The 22,576-nt window shown below is 43.1% G+C and overlaps 1 protein-coding gene across 1 annotated transcript in view; it reads right to left on the reverse strand.

The window, feature by feature from the left end:
• Nucleotides 1–22,576, reverse strand: part of TMEM178B (transmembrane protein 178B) — a 223,274-nt gene that overhangs the window by 137,572 nt on the left and 63,126 nt on the right. The window contains exon 3 of the mRNA XM_042795278.1: nucleotides 19,827–19,940. Coding sequence (XP_042651212.1) covers nucleotides 19,827–19,940 — 114 coding nt within the window. The remainder of the gene's footprint in view (nucleotides 1–19,826; nucleotides 19,941–22,576) is intronic.

Genomic DNA, 22,576 nt, shown 5'->3' on the forward strand with positions numbered 1-22,576 from the left:
AAGAAACAATCCGCAAGAGATTCAAATTTGTACCACGGCATGCACCACCGCCCGCCCTGGAGGATGTGGTGCTGGACCTTCTGCAGCTCTGAAGACAGAGCTGCGCAGGCAGAGCCCGGGAGCTGCCGGGGCGGCGCGTGAAGGACCTGAGCAGCCCCGAGCAGGATTGCCTGCAGAGTAACTGCTGCCTGCAGGATCCTGAGGCCGACAGCACGGGGATGGGGACAGGCTGCCGACATCACATTGCGTGCAACGTCAGAGCCTGCTCAAGACTTACCTTGTAATCCAACTGTCGAAGAACTGACTCGCCGTAGGTGTGCTCTGGAGCCTGGCTGGTCAGCAAGCAGGAGCTCGAGTCACCTCTCAGCTCAGGCACAGGCCACCACCACGAACACCCTGCTGCCTCCCAGGGACATCAGGGGCTCGTGCTGGGCAAAAGCACTGATAGAGCCTCCTGGAAAATGCCTCTAGCCTACGTACTGCAAGTCCTATTAGCAAGGTGCTAGCTTGCCCTTCTACAGAGGACACAGACATGAAGGAGGACATAAGGGAAACTGAGCAAAGATGAGGTGTCCTGGCATGTTTCATTCCTCTAATATAAGAAATTCACAAGAACAGACCTTCTAGTAGCAAATTGCTGTCTGTCTCCCTTACAGAAACATGTTTAGTAAAAACGTACCCACATCCGATGGATAAATATCCAATACCTGAATATCAGAGAGATGATGAAGTCAATGAAAGCACAGGAACAGGGCGCGCAGGAACAGAGCTGACAGGAAGCAGTATGAGAATTTAGTATTGACTATTATAGTAATGATTCACAATGACTTTTTAAAGGAAGGATTTTAAAGTCTGGCTGCTCTGACTTTTGCATGGTAACTTATAAATCCTATTAGGGAGTTAAAGGCATTCGTTTATTTCTTTAATTGCTGGGGGTTAGAAGCCAATAATGGAAAAAAAACCAAACTCCGAGTACTAGGTCATGCTACAGTTTGGGAAAACGATAACAGAGGAGTATGGTTTCTTTTTGACTGTACAGATTTGAAAACTCAACTCATTTCAAGTATATGATATTTTGCGTAATTACAGTCCTCAATCTTGTCCTGAAAGACAAGCTGTTTTTCCTATGTTTGGTCTACAGGGAGCTCTGAAAATAAGCAGTCATCTTTTTCTAAAAATTCTGGATTATCCCAGATTTCTCTAATGTGCTCTCGAAAATGAAACTCAAGAACTACATTTTTATACCATAACAGCGTTTCATGATGACACTGTCAAACCCCTTGCTAGAGCATGTAAAATATCCACGTGAACTCAAGACAGCAAAGCCTGTGCTGCCTGAATAAACAAGACTTTGCCTGCAGTATAATCACATTCTGTTTGGAGCTCAACTGGACTTTTACATTACTAACCCACATCCAAATCCAAAACAGGCCTGTGCTGGTGACTGTAACGGTCTGAAAAAGGCTGTTTCAGGATTGAAAACGACGAAGGTGGACAAAAGCACATTGCACAGCCCGTTAGGAATATTAAGGCATGTTAGTCCTTCTACACTTGCTAAGAGCTGATACTAGGCAGGCTGCTACCTGGAATAGCAGCCACACAGTCCAGCAGCAACTGCTGCCACCAAATGTTGCTTCCAAGCCCCCTGCCAGCCCCACCACCACGCTCCAGGTCGGTATATCTCACCGAGGGATACGGGGGTCCAGCAAGCAAATGAAGAAGGGACAATGTGCTTTTAGTTGAACATTGCCTGCCCAGCTCCAGCTGGTAGCTTAAATGGTTCACACCAACAATTATCTAGAGTTCTTCACCCATTCGTCCCGCTGAGAAGCCAGCTTGCCACCACTCACCTTTCTTAGATCAAAAGGCATTCAAACTCTTCTCTATCCTTTGACTGTCACCACAGGCAGAAGCAGGGAACTGAACCCAAGTATCTGAGATAGCATTGTTCAAATAACTAAGAATTCTCTGATCAAGAGGTACCTGGCACCAGCCTTAACGCTACAAAAAAACATCCGGCAAAGAGAAATCATCTGGGAAATCAGCCTGTAATAACATATGGAAAGAACAGGGATATGCATATGGATATTAGATGATTTAAAGTGAGAAAGGATATAAAACTGATGAATTTAGGAAGGAAGGAAAAAAGCAGGAAAGGTGACAAAACGTAATTCAAAATGTTTGTTGGAAGGTGGGAGGGAAAGTGAATTCTACCTAATTAATATCAAGCTCATGCTGTGAGATCATTACTTCAAATAGCATTTCTGAAGGAACTTCCAGTTTTGCAACGCGAGCTACAGATGTAGTTGCAATTACGACTACTTATCTCAAGACAGAAACTTAATATTCAGGAGGCCCCCTTTGACTTCAGCTGCCATTTGCCACATGTGTCCCAAAGCCAATTTACACCAGGATCACCAAGACCGTTTGCATCTGTCAGTTTTTGTGCTGGTTCATCTACTCTGGGAACAAAATACAGGATTTTCAAGATTTGCCTGTGACTTTCAGTGTCATTTGGGATCCCAACTAGTGCAAGTACTTTCAGAAATCAACACAGTATGGTAGTTTATCCCCGAATTATAGTTCTTCTGCTTTTAGAACACCAACATCCACTGTATGCATGGAGGAAACTTTCACACATAGCAAAAAATATCCAGTACTACGGTACAATTTTGCACACAGTCTTTTCTGTATGAGTTGGTTCCTAGCCAAAGTTCTCTCCTCCAGGGAGGAAGCAGCATCTTCACTAGAAGTCTCGGGTCTAACACACACAGACATAACAAATACAGCCAAATGCCAAAGGGACACCTTTGTTGGGCAGCTGCCTGTACTAGGAGGTATTGCTGCACATAAACAGCCAGATGCTGACAACCTTACTCAGGCTGCTGAGGAATGCTGAGCCCTTTCAAACGTACTTCATGGCAGACATCTCAAAATCAGGTACCCCAGTACTTTTCCCTCTGGAAAAGTGCATGCTTTTATAAGTAAATATCTCACTGATGTCAAAACCATGCTCCAGATACAGGACTGCTTTCTATCAACACTAACAGGGCAGATTTTTCCATATGCTTTCTGATGGCTGCCTAAAGGTCCCATTTTTCTCTACCACCACTAATTTTGCATGTGCAACAGAGCATGTAAAGTGTGCTTGAGGTTTTGTCTCTCCTTTGTAAATACAGCCCGGAATTCTAATGTACACACCTGCTCTTGGCACTGAAGAGCTCAAGGATGTGGAAAAAAAGACCGTCCTGCCTCCCCATTTCAAGGCCCAGGGCTCACCAAAATGCCATGACTTAGAAATGGATGGAAAGCAATGCCAGTGTCATAGACAAAAGGATTTACAAAAGAACTAATAAACGACTATCACTTCCCTTGCCTCGGGACTTTTCTGGGTAAATTATTACTCTTTAAAGCAACGCAGTGTGAGTAAGCCACCTGACTCCCATTAACATTAGTAGCAGTGGCATAGCATAAGTTTTATGTGCCAGTTCTGAGGATTAATCACAGAGCTGTATCTGTAGGGCACTTGCTTTGAACTCAGCAAATCTGCAACAGAACAACTCTTCTTTGTCAGACTTTTCTTTGAAGAAAAATCACAAGGAAGGAGGTGGGCTTCCGGCTAAGCCTCTTAACCCACCAGCAATATCCCCATAACTCTAACAGAACAGTAAAACAACAAGTGAAAACATTAAATAGCTCTCTCTTGCTGCATCTTCAGTAATATTAGTCAAGGTAGGAGAGCAAGAAAGGAGAATTTTTTTGGAGCAGGAAGAAGCTAAAAAAAAAAAAAATTCACACAAAAATAATGCAATAAATGTGCTATCGAGATGACATTGTTTTTTTTTTTTTTTTATATACAGGATGAAAGCTGGAACATTTGAGAATAATTTCCATGTATGGATTTAGAAATCTAAAAATAACACTTCATTTAATACAAAATTACAACTGACCCTAGAATAGATGGTGATGAATACATTCAACACCAAATTTTCTCTATTCTCTCTTCCCTTCTGTGCTTGCTGGCACCTTTCCCCCAGCCCACCCCTTGCCATTTCCCTAAAGAGGAAGGAGAGGTGATCGTTTCTGAGCAGGCTCAGAGCAGCTCTGGCAGAGCAGGACAGCCACGACAGCAAAGGCTTCGCAGGAGGGAGGCTTCCTCAACTCACGGCTTTGCCTGAGGTGCTGGGATTTTGTCTCACTTGCTGCCACACTGAAAAATTTCCACCTCCTGTGGTTCCCACATGATGCTGCTCCGTAAGCTTTTAGACCTCCCCTTTTTGCAGCTCTTTTGCTCTCCTCCGCTCAGCGGCAGCAGATCTCCCTGGCGCAGGCACAAGTTTGGTAGGAGCCCCAGAAGGACCCCCCGCAGAGGGGTACCACCAGGGAAATGGGGAGGGCAAGGATGCAGCTGGCTCTTGAGGGATGCAGCCTTCCCCCAGCCCCGCAGCAGCACCGCCAGCCCGCTCCCCGGGCAGCTTGCATGCCTTCCACTTGCAGGAAACCAAAAATCACCGACTCTAACTCTCCCACTTCACGGCTGAGTAAGAGCTAACCCTCCAGAGGGCTCACAGTCTCCAATGAATTCTACTGGTGTAACAAGTTCTTGGGCCACCTCTGACAGGCCCCACTGCCCCACACTTACAGAGGCCAAAGTGCTTCTAGATAGCCGGGTGAAGAGAAACATATAAACATATCACATAAACATTCTTTGCCCCAAAACTAGGGGCTGGATAAAGCCAAAGACTTAGAGATCAGGGCCATGAGTTGAACTCATACCCTACAAACAGACACTAGTCTACAGGATCTGACCTCCTCCGGGAAAGCACGACACTGAGTTCTGACGTGAGCGGCAGCCCCGGGAACAGAGCTGCATGGCTTCAGGAGTCCTACTTTTCAGGAAAAGCTGGAAAACACTATAGGAGAAGGCTCGAGACACAGCAGCAAAGCTGTCTGGAGACAAGAGTGCACCACACCAACAAGGGATCAAGTCTTGCTAGAACAAGAGTTTGTACGTGGCGATTAAGCACGCTGGTGCGACTGTAACTGGGAAAAGTGCCCAGTTACTTGCCTGCAGTATGCCTGGTTTTAGCCGGTGCTGTCAAGTCTCTTGCTTTCACAAGCAATACATTATTTCAGCCTTCCTACACACAGATATCCCCAAATAAAGAAAAAACTCATCTCATTGCAGGAGCCAATGTTCTGTTCCTACTGTCTGTTCATTCACACCAGAGGCCCACCAGAACGGTCACATCCAACTGCGTCTCATTTACTTTTATTGACGATGCCAGCATTGTAGCAAGAGAAACAAAACGACGTACCGAATTCAGGACAACTGAAAAAAAAAATCAGTTTTTCACGCCTTCATAAAAAAAAAAAAAAAAAAAAAGGTCAATCATCAGCTATTGCTATTTTCTAACAGTAATATTCCACTTCCACTGCTTACTCTCCTGTGCCACCTGTTGCATATCCATCCCAGGCATTCATGTACAGGTGGGTATAAGATGAGTATATACAGCAGTGCCTACAATAATGTTTTTATAACTTGGTGCCCTAAGTAGCCAGTGATCCTACCAACTATTTTCTTGACAGTGCTGTGTACTGACAGCCCTTCTAAAACTACCTCACCAAGACCAGTGTTTTGATACTCAGATGCAACAGTGAGGAAGCCTTTCAACATGCAGCATCCCGTCAGGAAACCAAGCGCACTGCATCTCACACGCTGTCTAGTCATGCTGCCTCTGAGCTATACCTATAAGATTGATTGGGGTTCAGTGCACTGGTGTGGTTGATTGAATGATCTAATGACACTTACATGAACTAATCGCCCCACTCCTAAATTTCTACGTAAATCAGTGCACCAGATGTGCTGTATTACTGGACAGCTGTGTGTGATCTGGTACCAATTTACATTACGGATGTTGACTAGCACTGAGGTATAGTCCCATCTTCATGTCACCCACAGCTCTACCCTGGGGTCTAGGACATACATATACCCAAAGATATATGGCACTGCAGCCGGTGTTATGTGCCACTGGTAAATAACAAAACAAACTAACCTATCCCTAGTCAAAAAGTCTGGCCAGCATCCTCCACACACATGCCCCAAGGCACATCTACCTGTTCTGTGATCCTCACGTCTGTGCTAACATCATCCCTCTGATGGGGTCAGTATGAATAACATGCAGGCAAAAGCTCTTCTATGTGTCCCTTGGTACTTTGGTTTCGGGAGATGCCTGTGAGCTATCAGCAAACACACTTTTAATTGCTGTTTTTGTTTTGTCATTCAGTCGAAATGAAGAGATTGATCTCTATTGATCCGTGGAAAGGCTCGCTTTGTTTGCTCAACCTTTCTGTTGCTTATCAGGGTTGTGCCAAGAGCTTGACACATACGGACTGAGAAGTAAATTTCAAAAAGTAATGAGTGAGTGATGGCAAACGAATGCCAGTCTCATTCACTATCAGACTTTGCTGCAAAAGAAAAGTGACAGAAACGACAGCTTCTGGTTATTGGCTCAGCAATGCCAGCAATGTCAGGAATTTGTCTGATTTTCACATGAATCTAAAGCATCCACACTGATGCATAATAAACAGGGGAGAAAGGTTCTCTCTATATACAGAAGAGCATCTAGGCACTGTATTTTTATTTCCCCCAGCAGCTTTTCCATCACTCTCTGTTTTCTCTTTTAGCTTCTCCCTAGGTGTTTAGACACATCACCTTGGCTTTCTTATTCATATTCTTAAAGGCACCACTAAAAGATCATTCAGTTGCATCCTCAGAAAAGGAAAAAAGAAAAAAAAAAAAAAAAAACAAACAAAACACTAAACAACAAAACCACAAACACCAAACAGGTTCCCAGTCATACAAAGAGTTCCTCTCTTCCCTCACCACTTTTCAGGGCTGTAAGAGTCCTGCTCCTACACCTGAGCATTTTCTCTGCTCATGCCTACAATACAGGAATACAAGACTTGGAAGGCAGCAATGTCCCTCCAGCTGCCAACCAGGCCGCTAAGCCGTCCACCCGATGTCTTTCCCTTTCTATATTTTCAACATCAAAATGAAGGCAACTGTCAAAGCAGGTGGCTTTCTGCCCCAAACTACTTTTCCCCCAACCCCACCAAGATGAGATTGCTGTGTGGGTCAGAGCCCTCTGCAGATAACTTGGGCCATGTTAGCACCCTACCTATATCCTCTTTGACTGAAGCTCCTTCTGTCAACTTCACAGTCAAGTTTGCAAATCTTGTAGGCCATCACTGCCTGGGGACTAGCTCTCCTTGGTCCTCCACTCAGGTGGAACCTTTTCAGCTAACGTGTCTCTTCTGGGGACCACACCAGAAGGTTTAGGGGCCTCCCAGACCATATTACAGGGACTTATAGCCCCTACAACACTATCTACTATGCCTCCGCTTAGTATTGCTTTTGTACAACAACATATCAACTCTTCTGCTTTGTAAGAAAAGGACAGAAAAACACTCATCATGAATCCAGTAAACTGATGGTAAATGAGCTCTCTTTCCTGCCTAGTAAAATACTGAGTCTCCCCCAGTAGTGATAAAAAAGAATATCCTTAAATCACACTTGGTGTCATCTGACTGACATAAAATGGGGATACATTTACCTCTGAAACTCTGCTCTCTCACTTGCGTAGGGGACGCCTTCCCATGGAAGGCCAAGGCCAGAACTGTTAATCAGAGAATACTACAAACTAGCAGCTAAAAAGATACATCAAATGATTTATTCCATCTATGCATCACACAGATTTTCGAAACGCTCCTGCCTGTGCTACCCTTGATCCATCCTTCACCTAACAGAGCTGTCAATTCAGCTCTTCAGAGAACCATTGATTCCTTCTGGAAAACTTTGGGAGGACTACTCTGAAAAGCTACTCCTATTATCATATCAAGTAGTTCTTGTATTTCTCTGCCCTGTTCCTTGTTCCAAAATACTCTTGTGTGAATTGTCTGTTGCTTAAAAAAAATTCTCAGTTCCTTCTACATGAAAAATCTGGTTTTCCCTGGAAGTGATATCACCATAGACTTTTCTACTTCATCAGCTGAAGTCAGTATAGAGGACTAGTGCTGCAGTGAAGGGTTAAGGGTCAGAGCCAAGGCTTATTTACTGAATAAAAGTCCTGCTTTCATACAAAGATATAAGCAGCAATAAAATACATCAGAAATAGTCAACACTTAGGTCCTGATATGCTGAGTTCCATAAGGGAGGAAGATACTCCTGAAGCGAGATGAAGACCACTTCAACCTAGGTTTATATTGGAATAAATCACAGCTAGCTCTAATATAGCCGGGTAGTGGATGGTTCAGTTAGTGATCATGGTGCAGGACTATACCTGTCCATTAGTCAGTTCCTCACTGGTGCTATTTGGGGATGATACACAGAGCTGGCTGTGGCCACCCTGCTGGCCAAGGAGGATTTGCCATACAGAACAGGTTCTCCCCTGGCCGCATCAGGAAGGCCATTTTAAAATTATTTGCCTACAGTTTTCCATTCAGTGTGTCTTTCTTCCAAATTATTTTATGGCTCTGCAATAGGACTGAGAATTAATATTTCTCAGAATGTACTAATTTGATTACTTTTCAAATAAAATGACAGTTAAGATTACTTGCAGGTCAAACTGAGTACCAGTATATTATTCTTTCTGTGCGAACCAGTTGTCATGACAATCAGTGAGGACACTGGTTTAGAGTCCAATTCCTACGTGGCAGAAAGTCCACAGCACCTACACATGTTTTATTGGAGGTAATTTTTTTAAATATTATTGATTCTAATTGCTCACTCCCAGGTATCTCTGAGGACCTGGTTTTCAGCAGGTGCTGAGGAATCCCCACTACTTATACCTTAATTCGCTACCAGCCTTTGAAAGGTCTTTTGCCACTATTTCTAAGAGAAGAAAATCCCCACTAATACACGTAATGAATTCTGGGTTTGGCCAGTGAGCTTTCACTTGAAAATTTTTATTTATTTTTTTTAATATCTTTAGAAGAACCGTTATCCTTGATATAGGGTTTTGCAATGGTCTTTTCTAGAAGATATGCTACATAATCTCTGACACTACAGGAGGCAGCATTGTCTAGCACTTACAGCGGTGGGAGTCCAAAGACCTGAGTTTTGTTTCTGGCTCTCCTACTCACTCTCCGCGTGACATTTAGCAGGTCAATTAACTTCTCTATAACTTTTTTCTGTAGGTGAAATGGGTGTACTTGCATTGCATTCCCTCCTTTGGCACCCTGTTTAAGCCAGAAAGATATGGAGTGAAACCATTACCCGAGTGTTTCGAGATGCTGGGATGGAAGGTCTGCTACACACTGCCAGCAGCAGCATTAACAGAAAAGTGTAACTGTGGAATCTGTTCATTTTCACTGGGATATCAAAAAGTAAAAAATCTCAAGGAACATTTTTTTTTTTTCTGAAATCTGTTGAGTATTTTGCACCCAGATGCTGATTTCACATTATTTTTATCTCAGAATATCTATTCTTGTTTCAGTACCATTATTATTATTATGGTATAAATATAAGTAGAACCAAACTTAATCCCCATCCTATTGCTCCCTTTTGATTAGGATCTTTGTGTCTATGGATTCATGCCATTACCGACTTCCTCCCAGTGCTGGAAAAAGAAGAAAACTGAGCCTTGCCTTGGCAGTTTAACACTTTTCTTCCCACAGCAATGCAATCAGGCACGAGAGAGTTATAAGGAATGGCATTACATCATGCTCATATATGTGATTATAACATGCTGCATAATGGATTCTACGAGGAAGACCGATTTAGTATGTGCCTATGGTGATGAGCAAAGAGCAGCTAGTACCAAGCTAATGCATTGGTAAAGACTGTATCAGACAAAACCAGTAATTCAGCCACCTCCACGTCCCCTCCCATAAAATTTTAATAAACCCAATCTTATGGGAGGAAAGAAGAGACAGGGACCCTACTGAATTATTTACAGCCTTGGTTGTGTATGGCAAAGAAGCCCCTCTTAGATCAGTAAGTGATATTCTTCCATTGATTTCTTTCTCAGAATATCTAGGTAAGAATCAAGTTTGGGGGAAAAAAACCCAAAAGAAACAGGAATGCAAAGGGCAAGCCAGAAAAGACAAAACTGATGGAGGGAGAGGTGAGAGAGAGTTTGTATTTATGAAAGAGATATTGATCAATTGCACACACTCGTGGCAGATAGACTCAAATTAGCTGTCATAATTTCAGTGATGCAGAGGGACACGCAGGCTCAAGCTCCATTAAATATAACCTACATCCAGAGCAGCCAGATGAGATTTGCGAGACTGAACTTTGAAGTCCCACAGGAGATACCTGCAGTTGATTTATATTCCTGATTTCCTATTCCCTCACCAACTGTGCAATCAGTTCCTGGAGGTGGGCAGGGAATAATTGAACAGCTAAACTGTGATTCACCCAGCCAATTAAGGAGTCTTGGGATGGGGCCCAAGACAAATCCTTCAGCTTCATCCAGTCTTCCTGGGCCAGAACTACATTCAGCTCTGACCGTGTGGCCAAAATCATCATGGCCCAGTTAACTATAAAAATCTGAGGATGTAAAGCTGCATTATCATTTCCACACATTAACATTCACACATTTTTAGACCTTTTCAAAGGAGAAAGTAGGAGGACATCATGGTTGTACATGAGGATCAGGTTTATTGTGTAATTCAGTGTACAAAGAGCATCACTGCAAAACAGTAATTAGAATGGCAACCACTGCCTAATAGCTATCAACCTATAAAAATCTCCTGCATGTTTCAGCTTGCAGCTTCTGTCGGGGTCAAAGCCAGGTTGTTTGAGTCAAAGTTTGTTGGCACCCATCTCATGCTGGCTGCTGTGATGATCCCTTGTGGATGGTGCATGGTTTTGTGAACAAACCACAATAATCTCATTTCCAAAATGTTCCGTTTAAGTCTTTCTTCTTGCAGTGAAGCAAGGAAGCACGCACTTCTCAGTACTAACTCTGTGTGTGGCATGTGGCATGTAATCACCTTGAAATATTTAACTGGCTGGCTTTCATCTCACTAACAGTGTGAGGTGGGGCATTAGACTAGGGTAGAAATAAAGTGGGATATAAATCATCATAAACCAGACATTACATTGGTATATAAATCAAAAATTATAGAAGTCAGGTGGAAGAGACCCATTAGATCATCTTGTTTGTTCTCTCCTGTGTTCTCACCCTAAGAATGCACAAGGCATCATTCTTGATTAGCTGAGAGACATAGAAAAACGCCCATATCTCCCCCTCTGTGTCTCTCAAGAGGGAGAAAAAGGAAACAGAGAGATCTGTGTGCATATTAATAAAGCTATATTTTGACTGGCTGAATGACTGGAAATGATTAGCGAAGGTATGTTTTACCTGTCAACATCTCCACACTGCAACAGGCAAAATGTCTCTAATACTCCTGTGCAAAAACACACCCGTAAGGCTGAAGAGGGTTTGCTCTCAGTTTTCCTGCACTCAGAACAGCTCCGTAAATACCCTAAGATTCTCTTCAGTGATGAAGATAAAAGCATGTCTTCTTTTTTTCCAATATAACAGTGGGAGACAACGTAAAACATCGCCTAAGCCAAGGTGAATCCAAGCGCCTGCACTTACGATAAAAATCAAAAGCAAACAAAAAAAAATATCAAAACATTATGAAGACTGACAAGTCAAGCATGCCAAAGTTAGGAAATACAAGAATGTGACCCTGTGAAAGGGTCAGTGTGAGAGGGGAGAACACATCCCTCTAGCAAAGAGCAGTCAGAGCCAAGGCGAGTCAGCTGAGATACAGTTCCTCCTCTCTCTTACACAAGCACCTTCCTCTACACCTACCCCAAAAGTCCTTGGTGATAAGTCAATTAACCTAAGAAATCTCTTCAGAGCCATGTTTTCCTCATTTACTCTGACCCAGTGTGAGCTGGGTGACCCTCTGAAGTCAGATTTACAGGGTGTGGAACGCTTATAGTTGCTCTGACAGTCAATGGAAGCTGTGCTCTGAACATACAAAAGGCTCTTTAATGCTAAATGCTGTAAAACCCAAGTCTTCATCACCTCCGACTGGTCACCCAAAACCACCCGAACCAGTTAATTTTGATTGCCAGACCTAAAATAGAAATTAGAGCCCATCTTAAAAGGTTATTAGACATTAATATATTCACCTTTACATGCCATGCTTCAGTACAATTATTAGAAACGTGACAAAGCTCATGAAGTGGTTAAGCCTGTCTTTGATTCAAGAGCTGTTTATTCTGCAGTAAAAAGGCCAGCAGTCATACATCAGTAATGAAAAAGAAGCCAAACATTGAAGACGTCACTGAATGGAAACAGAATATCCCAAATGTATAGTGTATGGAACAAGGCAGGGTCCTGCAGAAAACACAGTATGTGATTACGGTAATTAAAAGACTTGATAATGAGTGTGCTCAGAGGAGATAAATTAAGGCCAAGCATGCAGCCTGAACTGTGTCATCTCCTAACTTTGCATGCATGTGTTTGCAACCTTAAAAATGCTCATCTGATTTTACGTTCTTAACTTTAAAAACAACCAACCAACTGGAAAAGCAGGAATTCCAGTGTGGGGTTTCTTACCGATTCAGAAGAGTTTGTCATCAGAATAAGACTCTGCTGATTTAACTCTGAGCCCACTGTTACGCGAGCTTGGGGGAAGAACCTGATGGCTGAGGGAACAGGATGAGACCTCTCTTTTGTCACATGTGCGTTAGCTGTGGATGTACAGTAAGACTCCCAGCTTGTGCACTTTGAACCGGGATTTGGAGGGGTTCCTTCCCTGTTTGGTCCCTGCCCCACTCCCCCACACACAGAGCACTTGGCCATTTTCGCACCTTCCCTTCCAAATTGTTCCAGTTGCCCACTGCAGCCCTTATTACAGTCTCTGTGTTCAGTAATCACTTCTCTCACCTCTCCCAACTCATTAACAAAGTCTCACCCCTTTTCTTTTCCTCGTTCCCTCCCTTTCCAAATCTTGGCCGTGTTTTCTACTCAGACACCCCTGTCAGCTCAGGACTGGGAAGTCTACTGACCTCCTCTCTTCCTCCTTCCTTGCTCTAAAAAGCAAAAGTAATATGGGAAATAAAAAGTAGTACGTAGTTGGGAAAGCTATTCCCGAGTGTAGGTATTAGGATCTGCTAATATGACTGTGACCTTAAGATGAAGCCTAGCAGAAGGCAATAAAATCCCTTACAGATTTCAAAATAGGTCTTAGATTTTGATGCCAAAAAAACCCATTTTTATATCTTAGCTTGAAATAGCAGGATGTGAAGGAAACCCTAGAGCAGAGAGAGAGGGAAATGAGAAGGTCTGTCACTACCACCTGGTCATTAGCTATGGGAACAAGGAATATGATGGATAGATCCAACAACACTAGACCTCCAGGCATGTGAGCACCTGCTGCCTGACTAACCTCCGGGATGGCTGCCCCGTCTGCTTTAATAACCAATGCATTAAGGAATGACATCATATTGTCAGCCAAATGGCACTGACCAGCAGGACAGTGTCATACTTCAGGGTGTACCTCCCATCTGGGGGTCAAGGTAACTAATTAAAAATGAAACAGCATCTCCTTGTAGGAGAAGATCAGAACAGAAGAATACCCAAGGGAGCATGGGAGAGAGCGTGGAAGAAAGGAGCAAGAGAAGCGGGATGATGCCTATTTATTTCAAACACTGCTTTCAGTAGTACCCAGGAAAAAAAGCAAAAGCAAAAATTCTCTTGGGTCAGCACTTAATACAGATATAACAATGAAATATTTATTGTTGCTTATAAAAGCAGACTGGGTCGAGCCCATGAGCCTACTGGTGTTACTAATGCATTGTCAAGCTATCAACTGAGCTTCTGTGCCAATCTCAACGTCTTGTTCCATGGAATGAGAAGGCTCGGGAAGTCTGGAGAAATTAGAAGTGTAGATATTACAGTCTTTTCCAGAGTGCTAATTGTTGCCACTGGCATCAGTACCATAACTGACCTCCCCAAAAGGTGATTTTTCCAGCCCTCCCCCGCAAGTAGTTTTACTGGCTATAAGGAGGTATTTGAGTGCTTTGTAGGCCTAGATGAGAAAGCCTTAATCTCCTGCAAAGTTCAGACCATTAAGACTGATAAAATCCATTCAGCTTTCAGCGTAGATGCTATATGAATTAAAATATTACCACTCTCTACATCCTGTAGAATTCCTTCATTTCCTCCAATACTTGCTCCTCTCAGAATATGCCAGGCTATTACTTTTGACTTCACAATTCATTTTTTATGCAAATGGCTTTCAGATCACCACAAACACAGGATTATTGCCATTTTCAACAGCACAGACAACTGTTATCATTCTAATTAACACAAGGCATTATGGTTCTTCTTCTCCTGATAGTGCAGCTCCCCATGCCAATGCTCTAAATTCAGAGCCCATATTCTGTGGCACTGCAGAAGTGGGGGGTAGGAGACAGGCAAAGGAGATGCCACGGTGCCAGACGAGGAACATTTCCAAAAAACCCAGGAAAATCTAAACATTTCTCAGGAAGCATCAACTACCTATCTGTGAACTGGTTCTCTCTCTAAAGCAGCCTGGTGACACAATTTCTAAGCTGTGCAGGAAGAGATCAGTTTCCATAGCAATTCCAGCCAGTTTCTGCCCAGATGCAGCACTCTCCATCTTCCTGGACACAAAAGCACAACCTGCTGTAGAAGACAGGCCTAGGTGGCAATGGCAAGCTGGAGAAGAGCAGACAAACAAAAATTCCCTCTTCTGTGGACATGTTTAATCCAAAGTACAAATTAAGGTTTGTGATATATAGGGAGGAAGGAAAAACAACAGACTTAAAGACCCAGCTACCTACCTCTCACGAGAAGATCTGAGAGTCAGCAAACTAAAAGCTTTTGGAGAAAAGGAAGAATTTTTAATCTCTCTCCTGATGTGGAGACTTTCACGCAATATAGTGCAAGTCACTGGGAACTCTGCCATACAAAATCTCCGAGCACCATTTGTCCTGTTTCAGCTAGCACGGCAGGAGAAAGGGAAGAGACAGTGGCTTGACTTTTTCTCCGAGAGAAAAAGAAAACTCACTCAAGACCACACATCAGCAACTTACTTGTTTGCAGCACTTTAAAGGCACAACACTTACTTCACCTGTCTTGGAGAGAAGGTGGCCCTGGAAAAGGCAATTTAGCCTTCCCTTGCCAAGACCACCGAGAGGAAGACCGCAGCATGACCCACAAGCATCAGCCCTGTGAAGCTCCAGGCAGGTCTAAGCCCACAGCAGGCTAACCCACAACCCTGTAGTGCCTACACAATTGTTCTTGTTGAAGTCATTCAAGGAATAGATACACAAAGTTGTCCCGTGGCAAACACAAGTATGCTCAGAGGTAAAAAATGGGCGAGGAAGCATAAGGTCTAAACAAAAGAAGCTAGAGGCAAAAATAAAACATCACCATGCTAGTCTAGGTCTAAGAAAGGAGAGGGACTGTCTTCATACTATCATCTGCATCTTCCTCCCTTTTCTGCACTATTTGGCTTCTTCAAAATAAGTTTCTAATCCTAACTTGCCCAGCACAACAATGAAATGTAGATAGCTGGCTTTAGCAAACTTAGAAATTCCTCTCTGTGTCTATTTTCTATGCTTTGGTTACCTTTTTTCACAAAACAGTTGTTTCTTAAGGACTGCAGCAGAAACTCAATTTAGAGCCTGGGTTGTCTATAGCCTGTTAAAAAACAAAACAAAAACAAACCTAACAACAACAACAAAAACACAACAAAACAAACAAATAAACAAATGAAACAAAGGAGTAAGCCAGTAGACTAAATAATGCCTGGGCTTTGAATGCCTTAACCCCCTCACAGGGGCTTTAGGGAACAACACTGTTTGTTCCTGGAAGGTGCAAAACTTAATATAGCACAACCCCTTGTTGCCTTGGTGGTACTACCATTTTCAAAGCAAACACAGCCTTTCACCTTCTTTGCCATAATATACCAGACAATGGTTTCCTGAAGTCTTTGAGGCAAGAATAAAAAAAAAAAAAAAAAAAAAAAAAAAAGATTTACTATTACTAGCCCCCTTTTTATGGTCAACTCTCTTAAAGTACAAGCATCCAGTTAAAGTGCTTATTCCATCACCTGAAAATGCCTCTCACCCCTCCCAATGTCCGTACCATATTCTATAGCTCAATTCCCTACCATGATCACTTTCCCCATGTTTTGCAAACACAAACCTGTAGTACACAGAAAGTGAACCTGCAAGAACAGCATAAAACATATGGAACTGAATATGTGAATAAATATAGAACTGTTCAGACTTTCTTGGAGTTTTATTCGAACAATATATACCTCCATTTCTAAAAGCATCAGACACTGGTAGAGTTTTTCAGAAGCCAGGACTATGGATCAAGTTTCTGTGCACAAGGCTGGGGCTAAAATGTGACAGGATAAATGTCTAATAGCGACTCAATCATGTCATTACACTGGCATCTTCCATAACGAGACAGTTACTCATGATCAAAGCTGTTGGACACAGCTTTTCTTCCCTTCTCCCTTCCCCTCCCAGCTCATATAGACACTCGTTTTGTCTAATTAGATGAGCATTTATCTCCTGACAGGCAAGAGCTGGCAATACTACAATCATCCTTCCCTCCATCCCTGTTTAACCAGAGACAGTTGAGAGGAAGTGATTGCAGGGAAGTGAAGTCCTAATTCCCTAGCTCATGCTGCCATAGGCAATCAATTTGGAGCAAAGGTTCCATCTTGAAAATGTCAAACAGAATGAAAAAAGATAAAATCAAAAATGATAGTCAGCTCCAACCATTCCTCCAGGTCCAGCTGCTCCCTTGGGTCCTTCTAGCATTGTTGACAGCACAGCTAGAGGAGTATCTGCTTTCTGTGCTGACAGGTGCCATGGGGTCCTCAGCCTCAAATTAATTGCCCTTCACCCACTCCTTAAATTCAAAAGAAACTGTTGGAGCATCAGTCCTGCCCTCCAGTCTCAAAAAAAGCAGTCTGCTGGGCACGGCCATAACCCTCTCTCCTCTGATCCCCCAACCCACTAAACAGGCAAAGCAACAGATTTCCTTCGTAGGCGCTGGAGTTTGCTGCTCATGCACCAAGGAAGGAAAATAACTAATACTGAGATGCAAATATGGCAAAAGGCAGCAGCGGTTTCAGTCTGCAAGAGGCACCAGACACTCTGGTTTCTCTTTTCCAGTTCCTCTGAAATTCCCCAGGAGGCCATTTTGCCCCAGTGTTTCATCATGAAATACTTTTTTTTCCATTTCACGGTACAAACTTGAGAAGTTACCCATAGCAAGAGCAGGAAGAAGAGGCCTGAGCCCTGCTCCTTTTGCCGTTCGTCACAACACTCAGCAAAAGGGAAATTCTGAACAGGAAATAGTTAAGAGAAAAATAATGACCAGGTTGACTCGGAAACACTGTTCTACCTCAGGAAGAGCAGTGGTGGGCTGAAGTAGCTGTGCCCTGGATGAAGCTAGTCCACAGGTACAGAACTGGGTTGGCTGCTAAAGCAGGGACCAAAATTACAGGGTCTTTCTGAAAGGAGTTAGAGTCTTCCTCCATTTATGTCTACTCCACTGCAAAGGGAGAACATTCCCCTCAACCAAAACACAATTTGAAAAGTTTGGTATTGCCCTTGTCTTTTAAAGCAGACATTTTAGAGAAAAAGAGCAAGGTCGTTGTTCTTACACAGAAAATAGTTATATACACTCGGTTCATTCTTAAGTGCAGTGACCTCCAGGTCCTCCAGTGGCTAACCCCATACATCAAGCACTCACCTTACTGCCCTGGATAAGAGAGACCTTCAAAGTATTTCTCTCCTTCCCTGTCTTTAGATAGAACTGAAAGTTTGAATCTCCATATCTACATCTACCTACACTTATCTGACTCATGAACTAGCAAGGAAATCTGGGTCAGAAATATGCATGCACACCCACACAGTCAGTGTACCCTCCCCGGGGAGAGAACAAGCTGCCTCACCCTGAAAGTGCCTTGGACCAAATCAGATATGTAAATGTGTAGAAAAGAGTGTGTCTAGACTGCCACTTTGGAGACTGACAAATGCCCTAACTGAGGGCTCCCGTCTGCTGCCAACACACCAGGCTCAGGAACTTGCTGATCCCACCAAGGGGTGCACACGTCAAGTATCTTACACGGCCAGGTATATTAGTAATGATATTTAAGGGGGGGGGGGGGGGGGGGGGGGGGGTAAAGTACAAACACAGCTTCAGAAATATTTGAGCCATTGTTGAAATAAAGATGAACTTTAAGACAATAATTCCTACATTAAACAGTGAGATTCCCAGCGGATAGTTGCAGAAGTGTCATTCTTGATCACAGCAGTGGCAAAAATACACATACACAAACAGAAGCATAAACCAAAGATCCTTCCTACTGGCCTTATGAACCCTAACAGAAGATGGTCTTGGATGCAGAGTGCGTTTCTTTTTGCCCACAGATGAGCAACATTAACATAAAACTGACACCAGCAGAGATGACAGGTACTAGCAGAGAACCTCAAGGGAACCGAATGGCCTGATCTTCTGATTACAGGGACAGATGAGCAGAGTCACAGTATTTTGCAAGACCAGCCTCTTACAACCTTCTGAGAGGCATGAATTCCATATACCTTTTCTTTGTCATGTCAAAGTAAAAATATGTATTTAGTCACGCAGACACATCTTAAAAAAGAAAAAAGAAAAAAAAAAAAATTAGGAGTTTAGCAAGACCCTCTAAAACTTTCTTAATGCTTTACCAGATTTGACCAGGCATGCCTATAAGCACCAGTGAGTCTCAAAGCAGGCCTGACCTTACCAATGCAGGAAATTAACTGTATCATTACACCTTCTCCTCCGGAGAGCTCAGAGGGACCGTCCCAAAGCAACCGCCACATAATATGGGAGTGAAACAGAGACGAAAAGCCCTAGGAACACCAGGGGTCTTACACATTTCTCAAACTGATGCAGTCTACACAGTAGCTGCCCACTATCACCTTTCAAGGCTTTTAATCAGAATCAGCATCCCTCAACTCCTGCCACCTTCAAGGAGCTGTTAACTGCTTCCTTTGAGACAGAGGAGCTCAGGACTCTCATCAGTCCTCATCACTATGTAGTAACAAAAACAAGTTCCAGGGGCATCCTTCCCTGTGAAACCTTACCTATTCTATCTTATCAGTGAAAATCCTTTTCCATCTCTGAGATGAGAAGGACAAAAGCTTTAAGGCCAGCCAGTACATCCCGAGGCAATTCCAACCCTGTCAGATCTTGTCGCTTCAGCAAATGCTACAACTTGGTGACCAATGGCTACGATTATTATTGAGGGCTAAGCTCTTTCCCCGTGCCTTGAAGGGTGCAGCATTTCTCTTTCTAGATCTTCAAAGGAGAGTGATGCCACAGCTCAGACAGAAGCTGCTGGCAGCAGGACATATTCTACAATAAAAGCCAGCAATGAATTCTCCTGGAAGCAGGAAACTCACCAGCAGCATGAACTGCATGAGAATACGCTCACACACAGCGTGTTCTACTGAATTAAAAAATAGGGCATTGATTTTGTTATTCATTTTTGTATTTAACTCAATATTCATCTCTGCATACAAATGCCTCTTCCCCACCACCACTTTCTCATGCCTCAGCAGAATTTCTAGTCAGCTGCAGAAACAGAGATGTAGGTCCTACGAACAAATCGATCCGTCTGCTATGAAGACAAACCGTATGTGAGAAGAGGGCTCAGAGCTGGTTGTCAGTCAAAGCCTCTGTTCTCATTTATCAGTGAGTACCTCCCTTAGTCTGCACATGAGGAGAACGGAGAAGAAAAACAGCAAGACTTACGCAAGGCGTGCCACTCATCCTGGCGGATTGTCTTGGTGATGTTGTAGGTGAGGTTCTTGGGAATGGTGGCTGAGGAGTAGTGGTACTTGATGTATGTGCACCGCTCAATTGCTCCTGGGAAGGGCAAAATGCAGAAGAGAAAGTGCTGTTAATGAATGCAACATGTCCTCCCAGCTGCAGACCAGATGGGCTTAACAACCAAAAGCAAAGGCTAGGAGCAAAGCAATCGCTATCATCAGTCCACTGTGACAACCAGTGCTACCTTTGGCCTCTGACAAGCACAACCTACACGTAGGGTAAGCTCACATCCAAGCTTACAATACATTAAAGGCCCTGAAGTAGCTGCCAGGGTGTCTGCATTCACCATCAGAGATATATGTGGCGAATCACCTCTTCTTTAAATTTCTTTTCTGTGAACCATGAGAGCTAGTAGCAGGCATACCAGCATTTACTGTGTAGAAACTGTAAATTCACGTCTTAGCTTATCATGCAGTAATGTGTCTCAGTGCCCATACTGCAAGAGATACACAGAGCAAACATCTTTGATCTTTCCTTCAGTAATAAAAAACAGCACAGGAAAAATAGTCTATAGATATAGATAGTGAACAATTTTCCTGACCATCTTCCAACCCACGGCCAGGAAGAAAGACAAGCAGAAGGACACATGACAGGCTCTGGTATGTCTCTTGAAGGTACCCAGACACTTTCATAGCAGGCTCAGAAACAGAATTTACTGGCACCTCTGAATAATGAACCTCAGATGGCAACATGAATGGCTGAAATGGGCAATTTTTTTTTCCCCCTCTAGTCAGGATTTCATCTATGATCCATGAAAAAAAGCACAACGTGCTGCGTCTGTTTGTCTTCTGGTCACATTATTACATTCTCGTTTTACAGCCACTTTCTATCCTCTACAATAATCACACCTCCAGGCCCTGACCTCCTGGCATCTCTCTGCATAGTTAGTGTCCTTAGTGGAATAGGTCTGGCATAGCCTGATGCTTTCCATGAATTATAGCCTAGCCAAATTTCACACCTGATCAGAAACCTGTGATAATGCAACCATTCCTGCATTGATGAAAAAGTGTCCTGGTTTTGGCTGAAATAAAGTTAATTTTCTCTAGTAGCTGGTACAGTGCTGTGTTTTGGATTTAGGATGAGAGTAATGTTAGTAACGCACCGATGTTTTAGTTGTTGCTGAGCAGGGCTCACATGAAGTCAAGGACTTTTCAGCTTCTCATGCTGCCCTGTCAGCAGAGGCTGGGGGTGCACGAGGAGCCGGGAGGGGACACAGCCAGGACAGCTGACCCAAACAAGCCAAAGGGATATTCCATAGCGTATGATGTTATATCCAGTATATGGACTGGGTGGAGTTGACTGGGGGGCACCACAGCCCAGGGACCGGATAGGCGTCAGGGGTGAGCAACTGCATTATGCATCACTTGTTCTGTACATTCTATTATTATTTTCCCTTCCTTCTCTGTCCTATTAAACTCTCTTTATCCCAACCCATGAGTTTTACTTTTCTTTTTTCCCCTGCTATTCTCTTCCCCCATCCCACTGAGGGGGGTGTGGAGGGGTTGGCCAAGTGATTCTGTGGTGCTTAGTTGCCAGCTGGGGTTAAACCACAGCAAACAGTAATGTTTCCTATATCCCTTTCGCCAGCATCATCAACTAGCACTGGTTTTATTAGACCTTCTCTCTAAATAGTCAGATTCAGCGCTTATTAAATTCACTGTTCCAATAATATTACAGTGTTTTGGATCAGGCCTTTGATAACTAAATAGGTATCCTTAATGTGGTTGGCCACACTGTTTGCCACTAGCTACCACTGGTCAGAGAAGCAGCTATGCTGGAAATGCTTTTATGTATTAAAAATACATTAAGACAGGCACTCAGTATAATAAATTAAAGGAGGCAATGAATTATATAAATAAGAAAGAGTGCTATACAACAAGCAGCAGGTAGAGAACATTTACTGTCAGCCTGAACTGAAAAGGCAGAGCCACTAGACTTATATCAACAGCTCCAATGAGTTAAAAATGCTGTTATTCCACCAGAAATACAGGCTTCTGCCTCAGGTTGTAAAATATTACTCGGCATTAACTTCGATCATACACCATGAATTCACAGCATGAATAAGGAAACCCAAGAAACTATACTATTAGTTACATCAGTGTCTTCCAAAGTTAGTGCAACAGTAACATTTGAGGTCCTCATTGTTTGCTCCTCTTAAGCATTCTTCACATTCTGCCTCTGACAGCAATTAGATTAGACAAAGCCAAATATTATAGGGGAAAAAGGCAAAATATTTACATATGCATCCGCCTGCCCTGACAGCGTGATGGGCTTCTGTGTGAGTCTGCACCATCTGGGCACCAAATGTACGCCCAGAATTAAAGTTTCAAACCAAGAACAGTATTTTAAAAAAAGACAGCTAGTGTGCAGAGAGCTTTAAAAAAGGCCCCAAATCACAACCTTGCCTTCTTATCGGTTTTTCTATCCCCTTTTGTTCAGCTGCTTTCATGGATCAAAAGCATTGGCAAGAAAATGGAAAATGCTTATTTGTCAGAAAATAATCTCTAAGTTATCAGATACCTGCCCAGAGCAGAGATTTATGTAGAATACCAGACGAGGACACAGAGCCAAGATTCAAAATAAAAATGTACAGAAGGAGAGAAGGAAAAAATCCTGTTTTGTTTGCTATAATTTCTGCTATAATCAGCAGAAAGCACCTCCGTTAACAACAG

Source organism: Tyto alba, unplaced genomic scaffold (assembly GCF_018691265.1).
Source record: "Tyto alba isolate M040663 unplaced genomic scaffold, T.alba_DEE_v4.0 Super-Scaffold_21, whole genome shotgun sequence".
Taxonomy (NCBI): Eukaryota; Metazoa; Chordata; class Aves; order Strigiformes; family Tytonidae; genus Tyto; species Tyto alba.